General features: G+C 52.5%; 4 protein-coding genes across 4 annotated transcripts; all 4 read left to right on the forward strand.

The window, feature by feature from the left end:
• The first annotated feature begins 1,355 nt into the window (after positions 1-1,355).
• Positions 1,356-2,300, forward strand: LOC142004550 (olfactory receptor 10S1-like). The gene has a single exon (XM_074982194.1). It carries the CDS (start codon positions 1,356-1,358, stop codon positions 2,298-2,300), a length of 945 nt encoding a protein of 314 aa, XP_074838295.1.
• A 3,578-nt stretch (positions 2,301-5,878) lies between these two features.
• Positions 5,879-6,814, forward strand: LOC142004551 (olfactory receptor 10G6-like). Its single transcript, XM_074982195.1, has one exon. The coding sequence runs from the start codon at positions 5,879-5,881 to the stop codon at positions 6,812-6,814; it is 936 nt and encodes a 311-aa protein (XP_074838296.1).
• Positions 6,815-11,439: 4,625 nt separating this feature from the next.
• Positions 11,440-12,384, forward strand: LOC142004552 (olfactory receptor 10S1-like). Its single transcript, XM_074982196.1, has one exon. The coding sequence runs from the start codon at positions 11,440-11,442 to the stop codon at positions 12,382-12,384; it is 945 nt and encodes a 314-aa protein (XP_074838297.1).
• A 3,445-nt stretch (positions 12,385-15,829) lies between these two features.
• On the forward strand, positions 15,830-16,765 carry LOC142004553 (olfactory receptor 10G6-like). Its single transcript, XM_074982197.1, has one exon. It carries the CDS (start codon positions 15,830-15,832, stop codon positions 16,763-16,765), a length of 936 nt encoding a protein of 311 aa, XP_074838298.1.
• The last annotated feature ends 878 nt before the right edge of the window (positions 16,766-17,643 follow it).

The raw sequence follows: 17,643 nt of genomic DNA on the forward strand, positions 1-17,643 counted from the left end.
CAGCCATGGAGGAAAGAATATCCCCCTGGTGCCTGCTCCCCACTGATCACAGGGCCTGCAAACTGGGGGGGACCGTGGGTCAGGAATCCTGCATTTGCATCTGATAATTAGATCCCAGGAGTGTTTGGAACAATGGTCCCAAAGGTGTAAGAAGCATTCAAATGCCTGGCTGACTCAGGTACTTTTCCCCAGCACAGACAATGAAGTGGCTATTGAAGATCCTGGCATGGTGAGGGAGGTGAGTGCATCTGAGCAGGGGAACATGCTCTTCCTTGCAGACAGAGGGATGCTCAGACCAGCTCAACACATGTTCCATCCAGCTCAGCATGAGGAAAGCCTCCTTTATCAATGGAAGGGAAATATGCACAGCGCTAGCCCTCTGCGCTGACACAGGCTTCCTGTGTTTCTCTGAGCTGTTCCAGACCTTGGCTCACTGCTGTAACAGCAGGGATGCTAATTCCCTCCCTTGGAGAGACATTGTGAGGATAAGGACACTAAAAATTGTTAAAGTAAAGCTATTAGCTATACCAGTCACAGAGTTCTTGGTGCAGGTTTGCAGCAGACAGGGAGAAGGCTGCTATCCACCGAGTCTTTGCAGCAAAGATATTCCTGAAGTGATGAGCTGCAAATCAGACAAATGGGGGAGCTCTCAGGGGTCCCTTTATGCTCTTGCCCACATGGAGGGAAATCCATTGTTCTCCCTGTGTGGCGGCACCTCCGAGACGGAGCCTGTCATCTGAGCAGGTCACCTGTCCAAGTCCTTTTTCGGCAATGTGTCATTGCCTTTCTACTCGGTTACACCTTCCCAGTCAAATTCCTCCCATGGTGAGTGGAATCAGATCAGGCTCTTTCTCAAATCCAGCGTCAGTTGACTAGGAACCCTTTCACTCGCACGAGGTTGTCACATCTCCTATTGAGGTCCCCCAGAAACTAAAACGGCAAACCCAAGTTCAGAGCCACCACTTAGAACTTGAACTACAAAACCTGATACGTGCACATCAGCAGTGAAAACCAAACCAGCGAAGCAGAATCTCTCCGTAGGTGCCTCATTCAGCTGACCATGCACACGCTTTGGTGCAAACACACAACCGTGGTCGTGTTGAAGTTTTGATTGCTTCTCTCAGAATTCAGTGATGTCACAGGCCTCAGATGCACAGCCCTGCAGATGGCATCTAGCTAGGTAATAGGTGGGCTTCAGATGTTGATGGGGGCCGGGCGGGGGGGGGGAGCTGATGTGATACCAGAGAATGAAAGGACCCATACACATGGCTGGGGGAGAGAAACTGGAGATAACTTAAGCCCTTCTGCTCTGAATCACTCTGTTCTACCTATTGTTCTGCACAGAGGGGAAAGTGATGGAGTTGGGAAACCAAACATTGGTGACAGAATTCATCCTGGAGGGACTTCCGAACACCAGAGAGCTGCCTTCCCTCTTCTTCCTCATCTTCCTCCTCATCTACCTCCTCACCTTGCTGGGTAACACCCTCACAGTGCTGACTGTGTTCTACAACCCCCAACTCCACAACCTGCCCATGTACTGCTTCCTGGGCCACCTCTCTGTCCTCGACGCCTGCCTCTCCTCCGTCACTGTGCCCAAGATCATGGCTGGCTTGCTGGGGCCTGAGGGCAGAGCTATTTCCTTTCACAGCTGTGTGGTTCAGCTCTACACCTTCCATTTCCTGGGGAGCACCGAGTGCTTCGTCTACACGGTGATGGCTTACGACCGCTTCTTGGCCATCTGCCACCCCCTGTACTACAGCACTATGATGAGCAGAAGGATCTGCTTGGGGCTTGCAGCCGGCACCTGGCTCACTGGCTCAGTCCATGCTGCAATCCACACCACCCTGACCTTCCGCGTGCCCTACTGCGGCCCCAACCTGGTTGAGTACTTCTTCTGTGACATCCCCCCTGTGCTGAAGCTGGCCTGTGCCGACACGGCTGCCAACCAAGTCACCATCCTGGCCAACATTGGGGTGGTGGCGGTCGTCTGCTTCCTGCTGATCTGCATTTCCTATGCCTACATAGTCGCTGCCATCCTGAAGATCCGCACATCTGAGGGAAAGCGACAGGCCTTCTCCACCTGCAGCGCCCACCTCATCCTTGTGCTGCTGTGCTATGGGCCCCCAGTCTTCATATACCTTCATCCCTTTTCTAGCAAAGCATCGGATGGGGCTGTGGCCTTATTCTTTACTGCACTCACCCCTCTGCTGAACCCTTTTATATACACGCTGAAGAACAAGGAGATGATTAAGGCCATTAGGAAACTGCCTTGTGGACAAGGACTTTGTTGGCATGCCTGAGACAGTGGAAAATCCTGGGACTTGCAAAGAGACCTCAGGGTGGAAGATGCCCATCTCCCAGGCTTGCAGGGTTCTCTTAGACCCCTATGAGAACCCAGTCCAAATTTATAATCTATCTGGCTACAGAGGCTCCTTGGTAGGCTGTCTTCCTGAGTGTCAGAGGGGTAAAGCTGTGTTAGTCTGAATCCACAAAAGAAATGAGAAGTCCTGTGACATCTTATAGACTAGCAGAAAAATGGGTGTATAAACTTTTGTGGATAAAGACTCACTTCAGTATGCATCTGACAACATGAGTCTTTGCCTATGAAAGATTATGCTCCCATTTTTCTGTTAGTCTGTAAGTTGCTGCAGGACTCTTGTTGGTCTTCAGTGTTATTTTCTGAGGCTAACAAGGGTTCACTAGTCAGCACCTGGGTTATTATTCACACTCTGGGCTCCCTGGGGCAAGTATTTCAGGGTGACAAAGTCAAGGAGGACGTTTCTCAGCATCCTAAACTCTCCTGATGGTGGGCTTGGTGACTTGACCCATAACATCAGTATGACCTGTGAGGATCAAAACACCCAATACAATCACAGTGTGTGGTGCAATGACCCTCCAGCTATTTTGCATTGCCATGATGCTGGGTTTCCCCCTTCCCCAGTGTGAGCCTCTGTGTGTGGGGCTGCATGGGGCCTTGCTCCTTTCCTCCGGACTGCATGTGTGTCTATGTACGTGTGTGGCTGGGCTTCCCCACTTCCCTCAGGGATGTAGGTAGGCTGGGCTCCTCCCTTCCCTCTTGAGGTGTCCACATGGAAACCTGCTTTTAAAAATACCCCGCTAGTAACTGATGGGTATGGGGTGTGGACCCACGGTGGCATCTGAACAAGCATGCACGACCTCGGGATTGGTGCACGAGACAACACTCAGTCTATGTATGGATGAAACATCTTAGAGAACAGTTTCACAGCCCCCTTCTCTCTGCCTTCCACCGCTCCCCAAACCCCTCCCTCTGTCCTGAACAAGGTCAGAGTTCATTGAAATGATGTGTATTAGCTACACTCAAAGACTTTAAATAGGATTAAGGGTCTCTCTCTCCTTCTCTCTCATACTCATACACATACACATACGGCTTTTCATGAGTGGAAATTTCTGGTTTGGAAGGGGCTGATAAACAACCTGTTACTCCAGAGAAGTCCATGAAGAACTGCCCTCTCCCAAAGGGACTGCCATCTCCTGTTCCTTTCAATCAGACTCAGGAAATTACTTCTCTCATCTGTGGCCCTCTAACTCCCATTGTTCTCAGCAGAAATGAAGCCACAGGCCACCTGCAATAGCCTGAAAGTGGCAGCTGCTGGTTTCATTCTTGCTGCCACAAGGGGCAGGCTTGACCATTTGGAAAAAGGACAGCTCCTCGTGGTGAACTCTATGGTCATACTCTGCTTCACGACTAAATCGGCTATTTTGAAGGCTGGAAATTCTTTCTGAGATTCTCTAAAGGAGATTTGATATCCTGGCAGCAAAACCTCAAGTTATGAACGATAACAGCAAAAATACCAATCACATTATATTGTTCCTACAAAAGCAACTGAGAGGACAGGAAAAGGAAACTTTGGTTGTGGGGGAACAGAGAAGCAGTGAAAAGGTGTGCAAGAAGAAACTGGTGTGTGTGTGTAGAAGACTGTGAAGTGCAATAGTGCGCATGGTGCAATGGAACGTGTGGTGCAGGAGGGTGGGAAGTGGTGTGCGTGTGCGAGAACTTGCCGTGCAAGCGGGAAGGGAAAATGATGTATTCGTGCCCAGCAGGGAAGGGGAACAGGTATACAGTGAGGCTGGGAAGTGGTGCGTGTAGTCGCAAAGGGGGTACTGCTGGGGGGTATGGGAGGTTCCCTGTAACACCGACACTCAGCCCCACTCCCGGCAGCACAGCCCGCTATGGCAGTGCACTGGAGATGGGTTGGGTTCAGCACCACCGCTACTGGACAGCTCCTTCCCCGGCGTCCCCCTCCTCCACCGCCCTGCAGCACAGCGCCCCCTAGTGCCACGCTGGACCGTTGGGATCAGAACTGGGTGTGAGGGGAGAGCGCCCGACGCAACCCAAACCCCACTGCTTGTAGTCCCACTCTTTTAAACCCCCCCCCCGTTTCCTTTAAACGCTCAGTCAGTGCCCTCAATTTGACCATGACTAATGAGGACCATTGGGATCTGCCAATAGGGGACCTCATTAGTCACTAACAATAAATCAGATGCCAACAGCTTAATATCAGCACAAAAGAGAGTGGCTCGGGGCAGGGGAGACAGAACAACATGAGCAGGGAGAGGCGACAGCCCAGAGACGTGCAGCCACGATAGAAGTAGCAGAAGCAAGAAAGGATGCACTCGAGCTGAACTAAAAAACCAAACAAAGTTGAGTAATGATGCATTTAAATAGAGAAACTGCTGGAGAATACCAGCACTCGGACCCGCTTAGCTCAACTTTCCAGCATGAGGGGCAGGCACACGAGCCCTGTGGCAGGAATTTGCTGGATGGTCTCCGATAGGGGACATCGATCCGAGCCCCTGCCTGGTTGGAGCTAGCAACCTGTCAGAGCCAACGCCACCTCCTGAAATGTTTCATCAGGAAGGTTTGATGGAGGTCTTAGAACAAGGAAGAGAGCAAGTGGGAGACCTTTGATGTGCCGGTCACAGCACTGCAGCTTGGATGCAAAGCAGGTAAATGTACCCAGAAGGGCAGCTAAGGGACTGGTGTATCACCCAAGTCAGGCTCTCTCTGCTGCTCTTCCTCGCCATGGGGCCAGGTCCCACACAAGCAGAAAGTCCCACAACCAATGGCCAGTGAGTCCTTTATACCCTGGAACAGCCACTTCCTACTTCATAGGGGCCCAAGTGAGCAGCCCAGAAGGGAGCAAAACTTTTCTAGTGAGCAGCACCAGCACTGACTTCCAGACTGAAAGTTTCTTCCTATCCCAGTTCACTGTCAGTTGAGTCTGACTCATCCACTCCTTGGCGCCCCAAGGCTGAAGTTTAACCTGCACCATGGGGCTAGCATGGGGACTGGCCAGAAAAGTCACTGGGAGGGGGCTTTAGAAGGATTTCCCCTTGTCACATTGGGGCTGCAGGAGGTTGGAGTCTGGGGAGAGGGCACTAGGAGTGAGGACTCCTGGGTTCTAGAGCTAGCGTCCCTGCTCTAAGAAGGAGATATGGTCTAGAGTGTTAGATGGGGGCTGAGGTGGGGCTTCAGTTATTTTCCTCAGCTCTGTGAGGTGTGACATGTAGGACAGGGGCTAGGGAGAGAGAGGCAGGATTCCTGGGTTGTACTTCCAGCTCTGGGAAGTAAGTGGGGTCCAGTGTTTAGAGCAGGGATGATCGGGTGGCTGGTTAACAGGATTCCTGAATTCAGCTCCTGGTTCTTAGACTGGAGCAGGGTCTAGTGGGTAGAGCAGAGGGCAGCAGAGGCCAGGAGTCAGGACTTCTGGTCTTGATTCTTCCCCTGCACGTGGGTGAGTCCTGTCCCAAACACCCCAGCAAATGTCATTCATGGTGTCTCTGCTCATTCATCCCTGACCTCTCGGTTTCACCTGCAGACACACGAACAGATTGAATGGAGTGTGGGAACCGGTCCCAACTATCTCATTTTATCCTGGTGGGGCTCCCGTACCCCCCAGCACTGCGGGTGCCCTTGTTCCTCTTCTTCCTCCTCATCTACCTGTTGACGCTCTGCGGGAACCTGCTCGTCCTGCTGGCGGTGGTCCTGGATGGCCGGCTACACAAGCCCATGTACTGGTTCCTCTGCCACTTGTCCTTCATAGACGTGGCGGTCTCCTCCGTGGTGGTGCCCAAGGTGGTGGCCACATTTCTGCCAGGCGGTGGGGACATCTCCTTCCAGGGCTGTGCAGCTCAGCTCTTCTCCTTCCACTTCCTCGGTTGCACCGAGTGTCTCCTCTACACGGTCATGGCCTACGACCGCTTCCTGGCCATCTGCAAGCCCCTGCGATACAGCGTCATTATGAACCGCAGAGCCTGCCTGTGCCTGGCCGCGGGGACCTGGCTAGGGGGCTCCATACACTCCACCATACAGACCTTCCACACCTTTCATCTGACTTATGGCCGGGGCACCCGGGTAGGTTCCATCTTCTGCGATATCCCAGCCATGCTCAAGCTGGCATGTGGGGACACGGCATTCAACGAGCAGGTGACATTTGTTGACATTGGCTTTCGGGCCATCATCTGCTTCCTGCTGATCCTCACCTCGTATGTCTACATCACGTCAGCCATCTTGAGGATCCGCTCCGCCGAGGGCAGGCGCCGGGCCTTCTCCACCTGCGCAGCTCACGTCGCTGTGTTGGTGACCTACTACGTGCCCTTGGTCTTCATCTATCTGAGGCCAGGGTCCCAGCATCCCCTCGATAGCGTGGTGGCTGTTTTCTACACCACAGTGACCCCGTTTCTGAACCCCCTCATCTACACCCTGAGGAACCAGGAGATGAAAGCTGCCCTGATGAAGCTGGCAGGGAAGCAGGAAGCTGCTCGGACCTGAAGCAGGATTCTCCTGCTCCTGCAGCACCTACCTGGACACTGAACAGGGGGAAAAGGAGTTGAAGTTAGCATTCGCCTCTTCTGCTCAGTTTGAGGCAGAAGGTGGAGCTTGGGTAAATGGAGTAGGAACAGCTGAAAGAAGTTGGGATTTTTGAATTCTGTCCCTGACTCTGGGAAAGGAGAAAGCTATGTGCCTGGAGCGGGAGGGCTGGGAGTCAGGAATCTTGGAAGCTGGAGGTGGGACCTGATGGTGAAACCCTGGACTTTTGGTTTCTTGTTCTAATGATGGGAACATTTGTTTGCTGAACAGTTAGAGAAGAAGGGATTGCTGGGAGAGGACTCCTGGACTATAGACAGGGCTGTGAACTGGTATAATGATGATTAGTAGGTTGGATTTGGGGGGGAGCATCTGGGAACCAGGACTCCTAGATTCAATCCCTAGACCTGGGAGGAGGGATCTCAGGCTGAGAATGGGGTGGAAGGGTCCAGAGGACCAGACATGTATGGGAGGACAGGGGATCTGAACTCCCAAAATAGCCAACTGAATCAAATGGTTGCAGATAATGGCATTGTGCAAATTATGTACAGCAGATGATGCGTTGTGTGGAAGCCCATCATGTCCTCATCTCCAGAGCCAGGATGAGGCAGGAATACAGTCTGTGCTGCTCAATTTCTTCCTCTATGTACACTGAGTAAAATGATCACGATGAAAACAACAAGTCCTGCGGCACCTTATAGACTAACAGATATTTTGGAGGATAAGCTTTCGTGGGCAAAGACCCAATTCATCAGATGCGTGAGTGGGGGCGGGGGGCGGGGTTTAAAGAGTGGGGTCCCAGTAAGAGGGAGGGCCGAAGCTGACAAGGTCTGTTCAGCAAGGTGGAAACGGCCCAGTATCAACAGCACTTATCAAAAGAGGGAAAAACAAGTCAGATCAGAGGGTCTTTGCCCACAAAAGCTCATGCTCCAAAATATCTGTTAGTCCATAAGGTGCCACAAGACTTCCTGTTGTTCTCGAAGGTACAGACTAACACAGCTCTCTCTCTGATATTGATCACACTGGCCACCATAAATCCCAGTACACCTCACAGCCGGGGCAGGGCACGGAGACAGGCCTTCCTCCTAGGCCTGGAACACCAATAAGACTACCAACCCCTATCCAGCCAGGAAGAGACCACATGGCCCTTTAAAGTTGATGAGGAAACCATTGAAACAGTTTGAAAATGAAAAGCGAAGCCTAGCCTTGGAAAAGTTAGAGAGGAGGGAATTTCTCCCTGTCCCTACCCATGACCCACCTTCGTCTGAGAGACACGGGGGCCCTTTCGGGTGGGCAGGCATGGGGCAGTGGCTGTGTGTACGGGGACACCACCTGCTTTTCTGCCTGTTCACCTCACTATCAGGGAGCGAGGGGAAACACACAGATTGCAAATTCTCTCTCTGCCCCCTCCCCTCTCCAGACAGAGGTGAGAGTCACGCACACAGGCCGTCTCCTTTCCCCTCAGTCCCTGACAGGCAGGGCAATGGGAAGAAGAGCAAGTGGAGTCACACGACGCATGGCTGCTACCACCCCGCTCCTGAAAGGGCGACTTAGCTGAGACAAGGAAAAACCAAACCAAACCGCAAACCCTGAGCAGAGCAGGGAGCAGACATGGAGAACTGCTGGAAACCGAGGGCTCATGTCCAGAGCTCCTTGTGCCATTTGAAATTCCAGCCTAAAATCCAGTCGCACAACTGCTGGGGCATTTTGCAGCAGAGACCCGTCTCCTCTCTCTGTGTCTGCCAGACACACCCTGGCCTCTGTACAAACCACCAGTGACACCCTGTCCGACACATGACATAACATGGACCTGTTCTGAAAGGCCATAGAGTTTATGGCCAGACGGGACCATCTCCACAGCCTGTCTGCCCGTCTGTACCTCTGGGGCCACCACCACTCAGCGTCCTCCCATTAAACCCAACACACCGAGCTAGACCAAGGCCTTTCTGCCCTCAGCACATACAAGTAAATCTGGGCAGGGAAAAGGAAGGAGCAAGGTGTATCACTGTCTGAGGCCCTGCCCTGTCTGGAAGTGATTTAGTGAGGCCTTTTCTACACTTCTGAGGCCTTTGACCTAAGTTACACAACTTCAGCTTTGTGAGTAACACAGCCAAAGTGGCCGTATTTAGGTCCACGCTGGGCAGTATCTTTACTGTGGTGAGTCAACAGCTGACACAGTGATGATACCTCTGGGAATCATTACGATAGGGACAGAGAATAAGTCATCAATGCTACATGTTGCCCGTCTATCCTGTCCACAGTGAAGATGTGCTCTGAGACATAACCGAACGATCCTGGCAAGTGAGCACACCCCACTCTCCAGAGGAAGGCAAGGAAACTCCATGGTCACTGCCCATCTGAGCCAGGGAATTAGCCCTTCCCAGCCCCACAGATGGTAAATGGGGAAGGAGGTATTTATCGAGGGGAGTGTCACTGGTCCAATGCTCAGCTGTTCCAATTCAGTGCTTCTGTGGTGGCTTCAGTGAAGCTGTGACTGAGCGACATGGGACAGGGACCTGGCTACATTGGTGCCTGTGGAGCTCTGGGGGATTGACACTAGCTGGGTTAGCAATGGATTTGCCCAGCTCTAGGGGGGCAGGTGCCCTCATTCCAGCCCAGAGCCACCTGCAATCTTAGCCCTGGAATCTCCCCCAAGTGCCTGGTCTCTCTGACGGATCCACAGGTGGTTTCCGTAACTAGATCATGCTCAACACTGACTTAGCCCGGTAAAGCTTCTGTGACCTCAAAAGCTGCCACAGGCATCTGAAAATGATCTCTACGGAACTGAGAGCCAGGCAGCCACGGGGAGATAACGACAGCCATGGAGTGAAGAAATCCCCCCGGATGCCTGCTCCCCACTGATCACAGGGCCTGCAAATGGGGGGGGGGGGCGGACCACCAGCCAGACTTCCTTCATTTGCACTAGATAATTGGATCCCAGGAGTGTATGGAGTAATGGTCCCAAAGGTGCCAGAATCATTCAAATGCCTGGCTGACTCAGGCAGTTTTCCACAGCAGAGACAGACACAATGAAGCAGCTGTTCTTGATCCTGGTACAGTGAGGGAGGTGAGTGCATCTGAGCAGGGGAATGTGCTCTTCATTGCAGACAGAGGGTTACACAGGCCAGCTTTACACATGCTCCATCCACTCTATGGTAGCCCTTTGCTCTGACAGGCATCCTGTGTCTCTCTCTGAGCTGTTCCAGACCTTGGCTCACTGCTGTAACAGCAGGGACGCTAATTCCCTCCCTTGGAGAGACATTGTGAGGATAAGGACACTAAAAATTGTTAAAGTAAAGCTATTAGCTACACCAGTCACAGAGCTCTTGATGCAGGTTTGCAGCAGATAGGGAGCAGGCTGCTATCCTCCGAGTCTTTGCAGCAAAGATGTTCCTGAAGTGATGAGCTGCAAATCAGACAAATGGGGGAGCTCTCAGGTGCCCCTTTATGCTCTTGCCCACATGGAGGGAAATTCATTGTTCTCCCTGTATGGCAGCACCTCTGAGATGGAGCCCGTCATCTGAGCAGGTCACCTGTTGTGATGGAGTTGGGGATACCTCTGTGTGTGTGTGTGTGTGTGTGTGTGTGTGTGTGTGTGTGTGTGTGTGTGTGTGTGTGTGTGTGTGTGTGGCTCACAGAGGGTGGGGGTCTCCTGCTGAGGCTAACCTTGATGACCAGGTAACACCTTTGTACTGGAGACAAAGGAGAAGGTGGAGCCTGAGGGGTTTGAATTGGAACTGGGAGTTGGGAAGGAGTTAGTCTGGGCTGAGAGAGAGCAAGACCAAGGAGGGGGCCAGGCCCTGGCTCTGGGGGCTCCTCAGGGCTTCCTCTCCCCAACATGGATGGGACTGGCTGTCTCTGCCGGCTGCACTGACTCCTCTGTACAATGCTGTGTCCTGCTGGCTAATAAACCCGCTGTTCTCCTGCAGAGTGAGAGTCACTCCTGCCTGTGGACAGGTGCAGAGCTTGGGGGACCCCCAAACCCCACCACAACTGTCCTAGTTCTTTTTCGTCAATGTGACATTGCCTTTCTATTCAGTTACACCTTCCCAGTCAAATTCCTCCCATGGTGAGTGGAATCAGATCAGGCCCTTTCTCAAATCCAGCGTCAGTTGACTAGGAACCCTTTCACTCACACGAGGTTGTCACATCTCCTATTGAGGTCCCCCAGAAACTAAAACGGCAAACCCAAGTTCAGAGCCACCACTTAGAACTTGAACTACAAAACCCGATACGTGCACATCAGCAGTGAAAACCAAACCAGCAAAGCAGTCTCTCCCCACAGGTGCCTCGCTCAGCTGACAATGCACACGCTTTGGTGCAAAATCACAACATTGGTTGTGTTAATGTTTTGATTGCTCCTCTCAAAATCCAGTGATGCCACAGGCCTCAGATGCACAGCACTGCCGATGGCATCTAGCTAGGTACTAGGTGGGCTTCGGATGGTGATGGGCAGGGTAGGGCTAGTCGGACACCAGAGAATGAAAGGACCCATAGACATGGCTGGGGGAGAGAAACCGGAGAGAACTTTGGCCCTTCTGCTCTGGATCACTCTGTTCTACCTATTGTTCTGCACAGAGGGGAAGGTGATGGAGTTGGGAAACCAAACATCGGTGACAGAATTCGTCCTGGAGGGACTTCCGAACACCAGAGAGCTGCCTTCCCTCTTCTTCCTCATCTTCCTCCTCATCTACCTGTTCACCCTGCTGGGTAACGCTCTCACACTGCTGACTGTGTTCTGCAACCCCCAACTCCACAACCTGCCCATGTACTGCTTCCTGGGCCACCTCTCCGTCCTCGACGCCTGCCTCTCCTCCGCCACTGTGCCCAAGATCATGGCTGGTTTGTTGGGGCCTGAGGGCAGAGCTATTTCCTTCCACAGTTGTGTGGTGCAGCTCTACACCTTTCATTTACTGGGAAGCACTGCGTGTTTCCTCTACACGGTGATGGCTTACGACCGCTTCTTGGCCATCTGCCACCCCCTGCGTTACAGCACAATGATGAGCAGAAGGACCTGCCTGGGGCTGGCAGCCGGCACCTGGCTCACTGGCTCAGTCCATGCCGCAATCCACACCACCCTGACCTTCCGCCTACCCTACTGCGGCCCCAACCAGGTCGAGTACTTCTTCTGTGACATCCCCCCTGTGCTGAAGCTGGCCTGTGCCGACACAGCCACCAACCAAGTCATCATCCTGGCCAACATTGGGGTGGTGGCAGCCAGTTGCTTCCTGCTGATCTGCATTTCCTACGCCTACATAGTCGCTGCCATCCTGAAGATCCGCACATCTGAGGGGAAGCGACAGGCCTTCTCCACCTGTAGTGGTCACCTTATCCTAGTGCTGGTGTGTTATGGACCCCCAGTCTTCATATACCTTCATCCCTTTTCTAGCCAAGCATCGGATGGGGCTGTGGCCGTATTCCATGCTGCTGGTACCCCTCTGCTGAACCCCTTTATATACACCCTGAGGAACAAGGAGATGAAAAAGGCTGTGAGGAAACTGGCTTGCGGACAAGGACTTTGTCGGCATGCCTGAGACCGTGGCAAATCCTGGGACTTGCAAAGAGACCTCAGGGCAGAAGAGGTCCACCTCCCAGGGGTGCAGGGTTCTCTTAGACTCTTTTACGACCTAGGACAAAATTTCTAATCTGTCTGGCCACCGTATTTCAGAGGCTCCTCGTTAGGTTGTCTTCAGAGCCGGAATGTAACTAAGCAGATCTAATTTCTTACGCTTCTCAAGTACATATTACCCAGGGTTTGTACTTTACTCAAGTAATTTATTTTCATTCCACTTGTACATTCACTTAAGTAGTTTTCAGAAAATGCTGTACTTTTCCCTCATCTACCATTGCTGGAAGCACTTAGCTACTCTCTCTTCACATCACCCCACTGACAGCTGCACAAGCCCGTATTCCAATCTGCTAACGCACAGCTGCATGGGAAAGTATCCAATCAGGCAGTGACCATTATTTTTTTTGAAAGTAACCAACAAGTACAATGCCCCTGTCAAAGAACCACCCTTCTAATAGCTGCATCAGCACCTTAAACACGCTCTACGCTGGCACGACTAGCCCTGAGCCGTGTACTGAGTGAGGTGCATGTAAATAGTCTCATGTGACTTTACCTGCAGCCAGCCAGCTGTGCAGGAGGGGAAACAGCATCTCAGCCCAGGGCAGGGAGGACAGTGGTAGTTACTCTGTCTCAGGTAGTTCCCCTGCTCTGGTGGGAGCTGCATCAGGGTGGGTCCCCAGGGTTGGAGCTCCCCATTCTCCCTGGCTCAGAGGGCCTCCTGCAGAAGCCCTAGGGCAAGGGGGTGGGGCCGGCTGTGCTTGAAAAGGCTTGGGGTGGGCGGTTAGATTTATTGGGAATTGAAGAAGTGTGTACGGGTTCTCTCTGTTCTGGCTGGCTGGAGTTTAGGGTGGGGCAGCATTAGTGTGTGTGTCTGTATCTCTTCTTGATCTCTCACCCAAATCTCCCTTACGGCAGATTAACCCAGGTATATTTTCCCAACATTCCATGGATACCATGCCACCATACCCTTTATAAACAGCCCTGAATGTATCTGAAGACTCTTATCTGGTCTCTCCTCTGTCTTCTGGACTCCACCGTCGAGTTTTTTAATTTTTCCATCCTCTCAGGATGATTTTTCCATGAAATGGCAATGTTTGCAGAGGATACAAAGCTGCTCAGAACAGTCATGTCCAAGGAAGACGGTGAAGAATTACAAAGGGGTTTCATAAAATGAGGCAAGAGGTTTAAAATGAACAAAAGGAAGTATTTCTTCTCACAATACGCAGTCAACCTGTGGAACTCCTTGCCAGAAGATGTTGTGAATGACAAAAGTGCAGCAAGGTTCAGAAAACAGTTGAATAAGTTCCTGGAGTCCACCAGGGATGCAACCCTAAGTTTTAGAGGGGGTCAAAAATCTTCAGTTTAGCACCATCAAACCACAGAGGTTTTCAGGGGAGAGGGAGTGAGTCAAAATGACTGCACTTTGAAACTGTAGTGAACGTACACTAAGACTGTTTCAAAGAGAAGGAAACAGCAAAAAGAGAGGGCAACAATGGGAAATTATTTAAAAGCATTTTCTTCATATTCCCAAACTGAATGTGTTTTCAGCTATTTAGTTCACAAAATATTTTGCGATTTCCACTTTTCATTCCAATTCATGACAGAAACAAGGTCAAAATGTCAAGACTGTCCATAGGCTGGGAAGATCATCTCTGGCCCAGCCCTGCTCTGAAAGCCAACCTGCTCACCCGTTGCCTGATACGAATACCTCTTGTGGGTCATGCCTTGCAGCCAAGAGTCAAAGGGAATTTTCACAGTGTCAAACGCCACAGGAGCAGTAACTCTAATGGCACCTGGATGACCTCCAGCAGCTTGGGATACAGCCGGCTTTACATTAGAGCTGCCTCTAGAAGTAGGACGTCATTAAGAAGTGAGCCAGGAAATGAAGGGTAAAAGATCAGCTTGGAGTGAAAATGGCCCTGAGATTTCCAAACAGGGTGACTGGTCCCCTCCAGCTCTGCACTCTCGGGGCACAGGGCCCCCTTCCGGATCCCTGAAAAACCGCTCGCTGCCTGCTGCCACGGGCCAGTAATGCTCAGAGAACACAGGGCCACCCACTGAGCCCCGGCACCGTCCTCCTTGCTGGGACGCTCGCTGGGAGGCTGGGCTCCATGCTGACTCCAAGCAGACTGCATGTGTGAGCGTGCAGCCCCCTTCCCTCTGCCACACAGCACTGCCCAGCCGAGCCCAGCGCCCACAGGGGCAGAGCAGTTTTCTGTGAGATCGCTGCAGGAGCTAGCGTAACACCAGCACAGCCTGGATGTCAGTGGGCAGGATCAGACCCCGGGACATCTACACCTAAATGCATGAGCCTCTGCTGCACGCGTGAAAATCCACCGGGCTCTTGGCTGAGTCTGTGGAGCAGATGCACTTGTCTCTCTCTCTCCCTGTCATTTCAGTGCTGCTAGGTGGGATGAAGCCCCATGTTACGCTGGTCACCTTGATCTTCCTGGAACAATAACTCTAATAAGGCCCATTGGAGTTTGCCTATGAGAGGGTCTCATTATAGGCTTAAAAACACAGCCAGTGCCAACAATCTCATGGGGCCTTGGCTGTACGTGACCTAGGGGAGGGAAGTACTCTGGGGAACTGAGGAGAGAGGGCAGGGAGGGAGCCAGGTTATAAGAGGCTGCACAGAGAAAGAAGGTGTCAGAGCTGAGGCAGAAATGAAACAGAGGATAGAGATCACTCATACAAATTGGGGAACAGACCAAGTGGCTCAGCCCTGGGGGTCCTCTAGCCAGTTCTCCCACCGTGCCAGTCCCAGCTGTGCCAGAGCCAGGGCCACAGACCCCGAAGGTGCAGCTTTGGGCTAATCTCTACTAACAGGTTTCCCCTGAAGCCCGTCCGGTCTGAGGTTGCTTCAAAGTGAGGGACAAGGCGTCAGTCTGCGTGAAATCTCGGGGAGATCTCAGGGCACAGGGGTGAACAGGTGAGAAAGGCAAAGCAGGCTGCCTGGGGCAGCCCAGCCTAGCCCACGACCAGCTGCCGAACACAGCAACAAAGGGACTGTTAGATCTGCCATGTCCGAAGAGACCATTGTGCACAGCTGGTCTGAGCTCCGCAATGCCAGCCCAGTGACTCACACCTGACTAAAGCCTACTTCCACAGAGCAGAAACCCACTAGCCCTGAGCTCTTCCGCTTTCACCGGCCTGTGAATGCCCTGCTTGTGACAAGAGCAGGTCAGGTAGGTAATCAGAAGGCTGGATTATATCCCCAGATGTGGGACAGCAGCAGATCCCCCGTAACAGTGCAGGGGGGAGCAGAGTCACTCACTCCTGAGTGCAATTCAGGCTTCTGCATACATGTGAGTTTTAGCTCAAATCGCCCTGCAAAGATCACCCATTGATTCCTCCTCGTTGATAATTAGCTCCCTGCATTCACTGCCAGGAACACAGGGACCGAGTGAATGGAGTGCGGGAACCACTCCCAGCTGACCCATTTCGTCCTGGTGGGGCTCCCGTACCCCCCAGAGCTGCGGGTGCCCTTGTTCCTCTTCTTCCTGCTCATCTACCTGTTGACACTATGTGGGAACCTGCTCATCCTGCTGGCGGTGGTCTGGGATCGCCGGCTGCACAAGCCCATGTACTGGTTTCTCTGCCACTTGTCCTTCCTGGACATGACGGTCTCCTCTGTGGTGGTGCCCAAGGTGGCAGCCTGCTTCCTACCAGGTGGAGGGACCATCTCCTTTCAGGCCTGCGTGGCTCAGCTCTTCTTTTTCCACTTCCTGGGCTGCACCGAGTGCTTCCTCTACACGGTCATGGCCTACGACCGCTTCCTGGCCATCTGCAAGCCCCTGCGCTACAGTGTCATTATGAACCGCAGAACCTGCCTGTGCCTGGCCATGGGGACCTGGCTAGGGGGTGCCCTGGATGCCACCATACAGACTGTGCTCACCTTCCGGCTGCCCTTCGGCCCTGGCAACCGGGTGGAGTCCATCTTCTGTGACATTCCAGGCTTGCTGAAGCTGACCTGTGCAAACACAGCCCTCAATGAGCTGGTGACAACTCTTGACGTGGGCTTCCTGGCCATGTCCTGCTTTCTGATGATCCTGATGTCCTACATCTACATTGTCTTGGCCATCCTGAGGATCCACTCTGCCGAGGGCAGGCGCCGGGCCTTCTCCACCTGCGGGGCACATATCACTGTGGTGGTCATGTACTACGTACCCCTCTTCGTCATCGACCTCAGGGAAGGATCCAAAGATCCACTGGACAGTGTGGTGGCTGTGTTCTACACCACGGTGACCCCGTTTCTGAACCCCCTCATCTACACACTGAGGAACCAGGAGATGAAAGCTGCCCTGATTAGACTGGGAGGGCAGCAGGAAACTGCTAGGACCTGAGCCATGATTCTCCCGCTGGAGCGGGACCTGCCTGGGAACTGAACAGGGAAAGGAGGACTTGGAGACAGGAAACTGGAAAGCACTCAGGTGGCAATTTAAAGACTAAAACAATAATTTATTAGCTGATGAGCTTTCGTGGGACAGACCCGCTTCTTCAGATCTGAAAAATCTCTTCCATTCTCTTGTTAGTTTTTAAAGTGCTGCATGACTGCTTTTTTGTTTTGTGAAGATACAGACTAACACAGCTACCTCTCTTGGAGACAGAAATTAGGACTCCCTTCTTCTGCCTTTGTTATGGGGTGGGGGTGGGGGCTGGAGTCAGTGGATTGTAGCAGAGAGAGATGGAAGAAGTTAGGATTAATGATTTCTGTCCCTGACTCTGGGAAAGGAGACGGTTATGTGCCTGGAGCAGCAGGGCTGGGAGTCAGGAATCTTGGGATCAAGGCTTAGTGCCTGGTGGTGAAACCCCAGACTCCTGTCTTCCTTTCCCAACTCAGCCAACACTTGGTCTAACTGTGGAAAGGTTAGAGAAGAAGGGACTGGGAGTGAGGACTCCTGGGTTGTATTCAGGGCTGTGAACCAGTAGTGATGTTTAGCAGGTTCGATTGCGGGGAAGAGCGTCTGGGAATGAAGATTCCTGGATTCAATCCCTAGACCTGGGAGGAGAGATCTCAGGGGAAGGATGGGGTGGAAGGGGACAGGAGGGACCAGACACCTAATGGGAAGACCAGGGTTGCAGACAACGTTACGTACAGCAGGTGAGGTGTTGTGTGAAAGCCTGTCATGTACTGATCTTCAGAGCCAGGAGGAGGCAGGAATACAGTCTGTGCTTCTGAATTTCTGTCTCTGTGTACACTGAGTAACGTAGTCATGACATG

Source organism: Carettochelys insculpta, chromosome 32, assembly GCF_033958435.1.
Source record: "Carettochelys insculpta isolate YL-2023 chromosome 32, ASM3395843v1, whole genome shotgun sequence".
In the NCBI taxonomy this organism is placed as follows: domain Eukaryota; kingdom Metazoa; phylum Chordata; order Testudines; family Carettochelyidae; genus Carettochelys; species Carettochelys insculpta.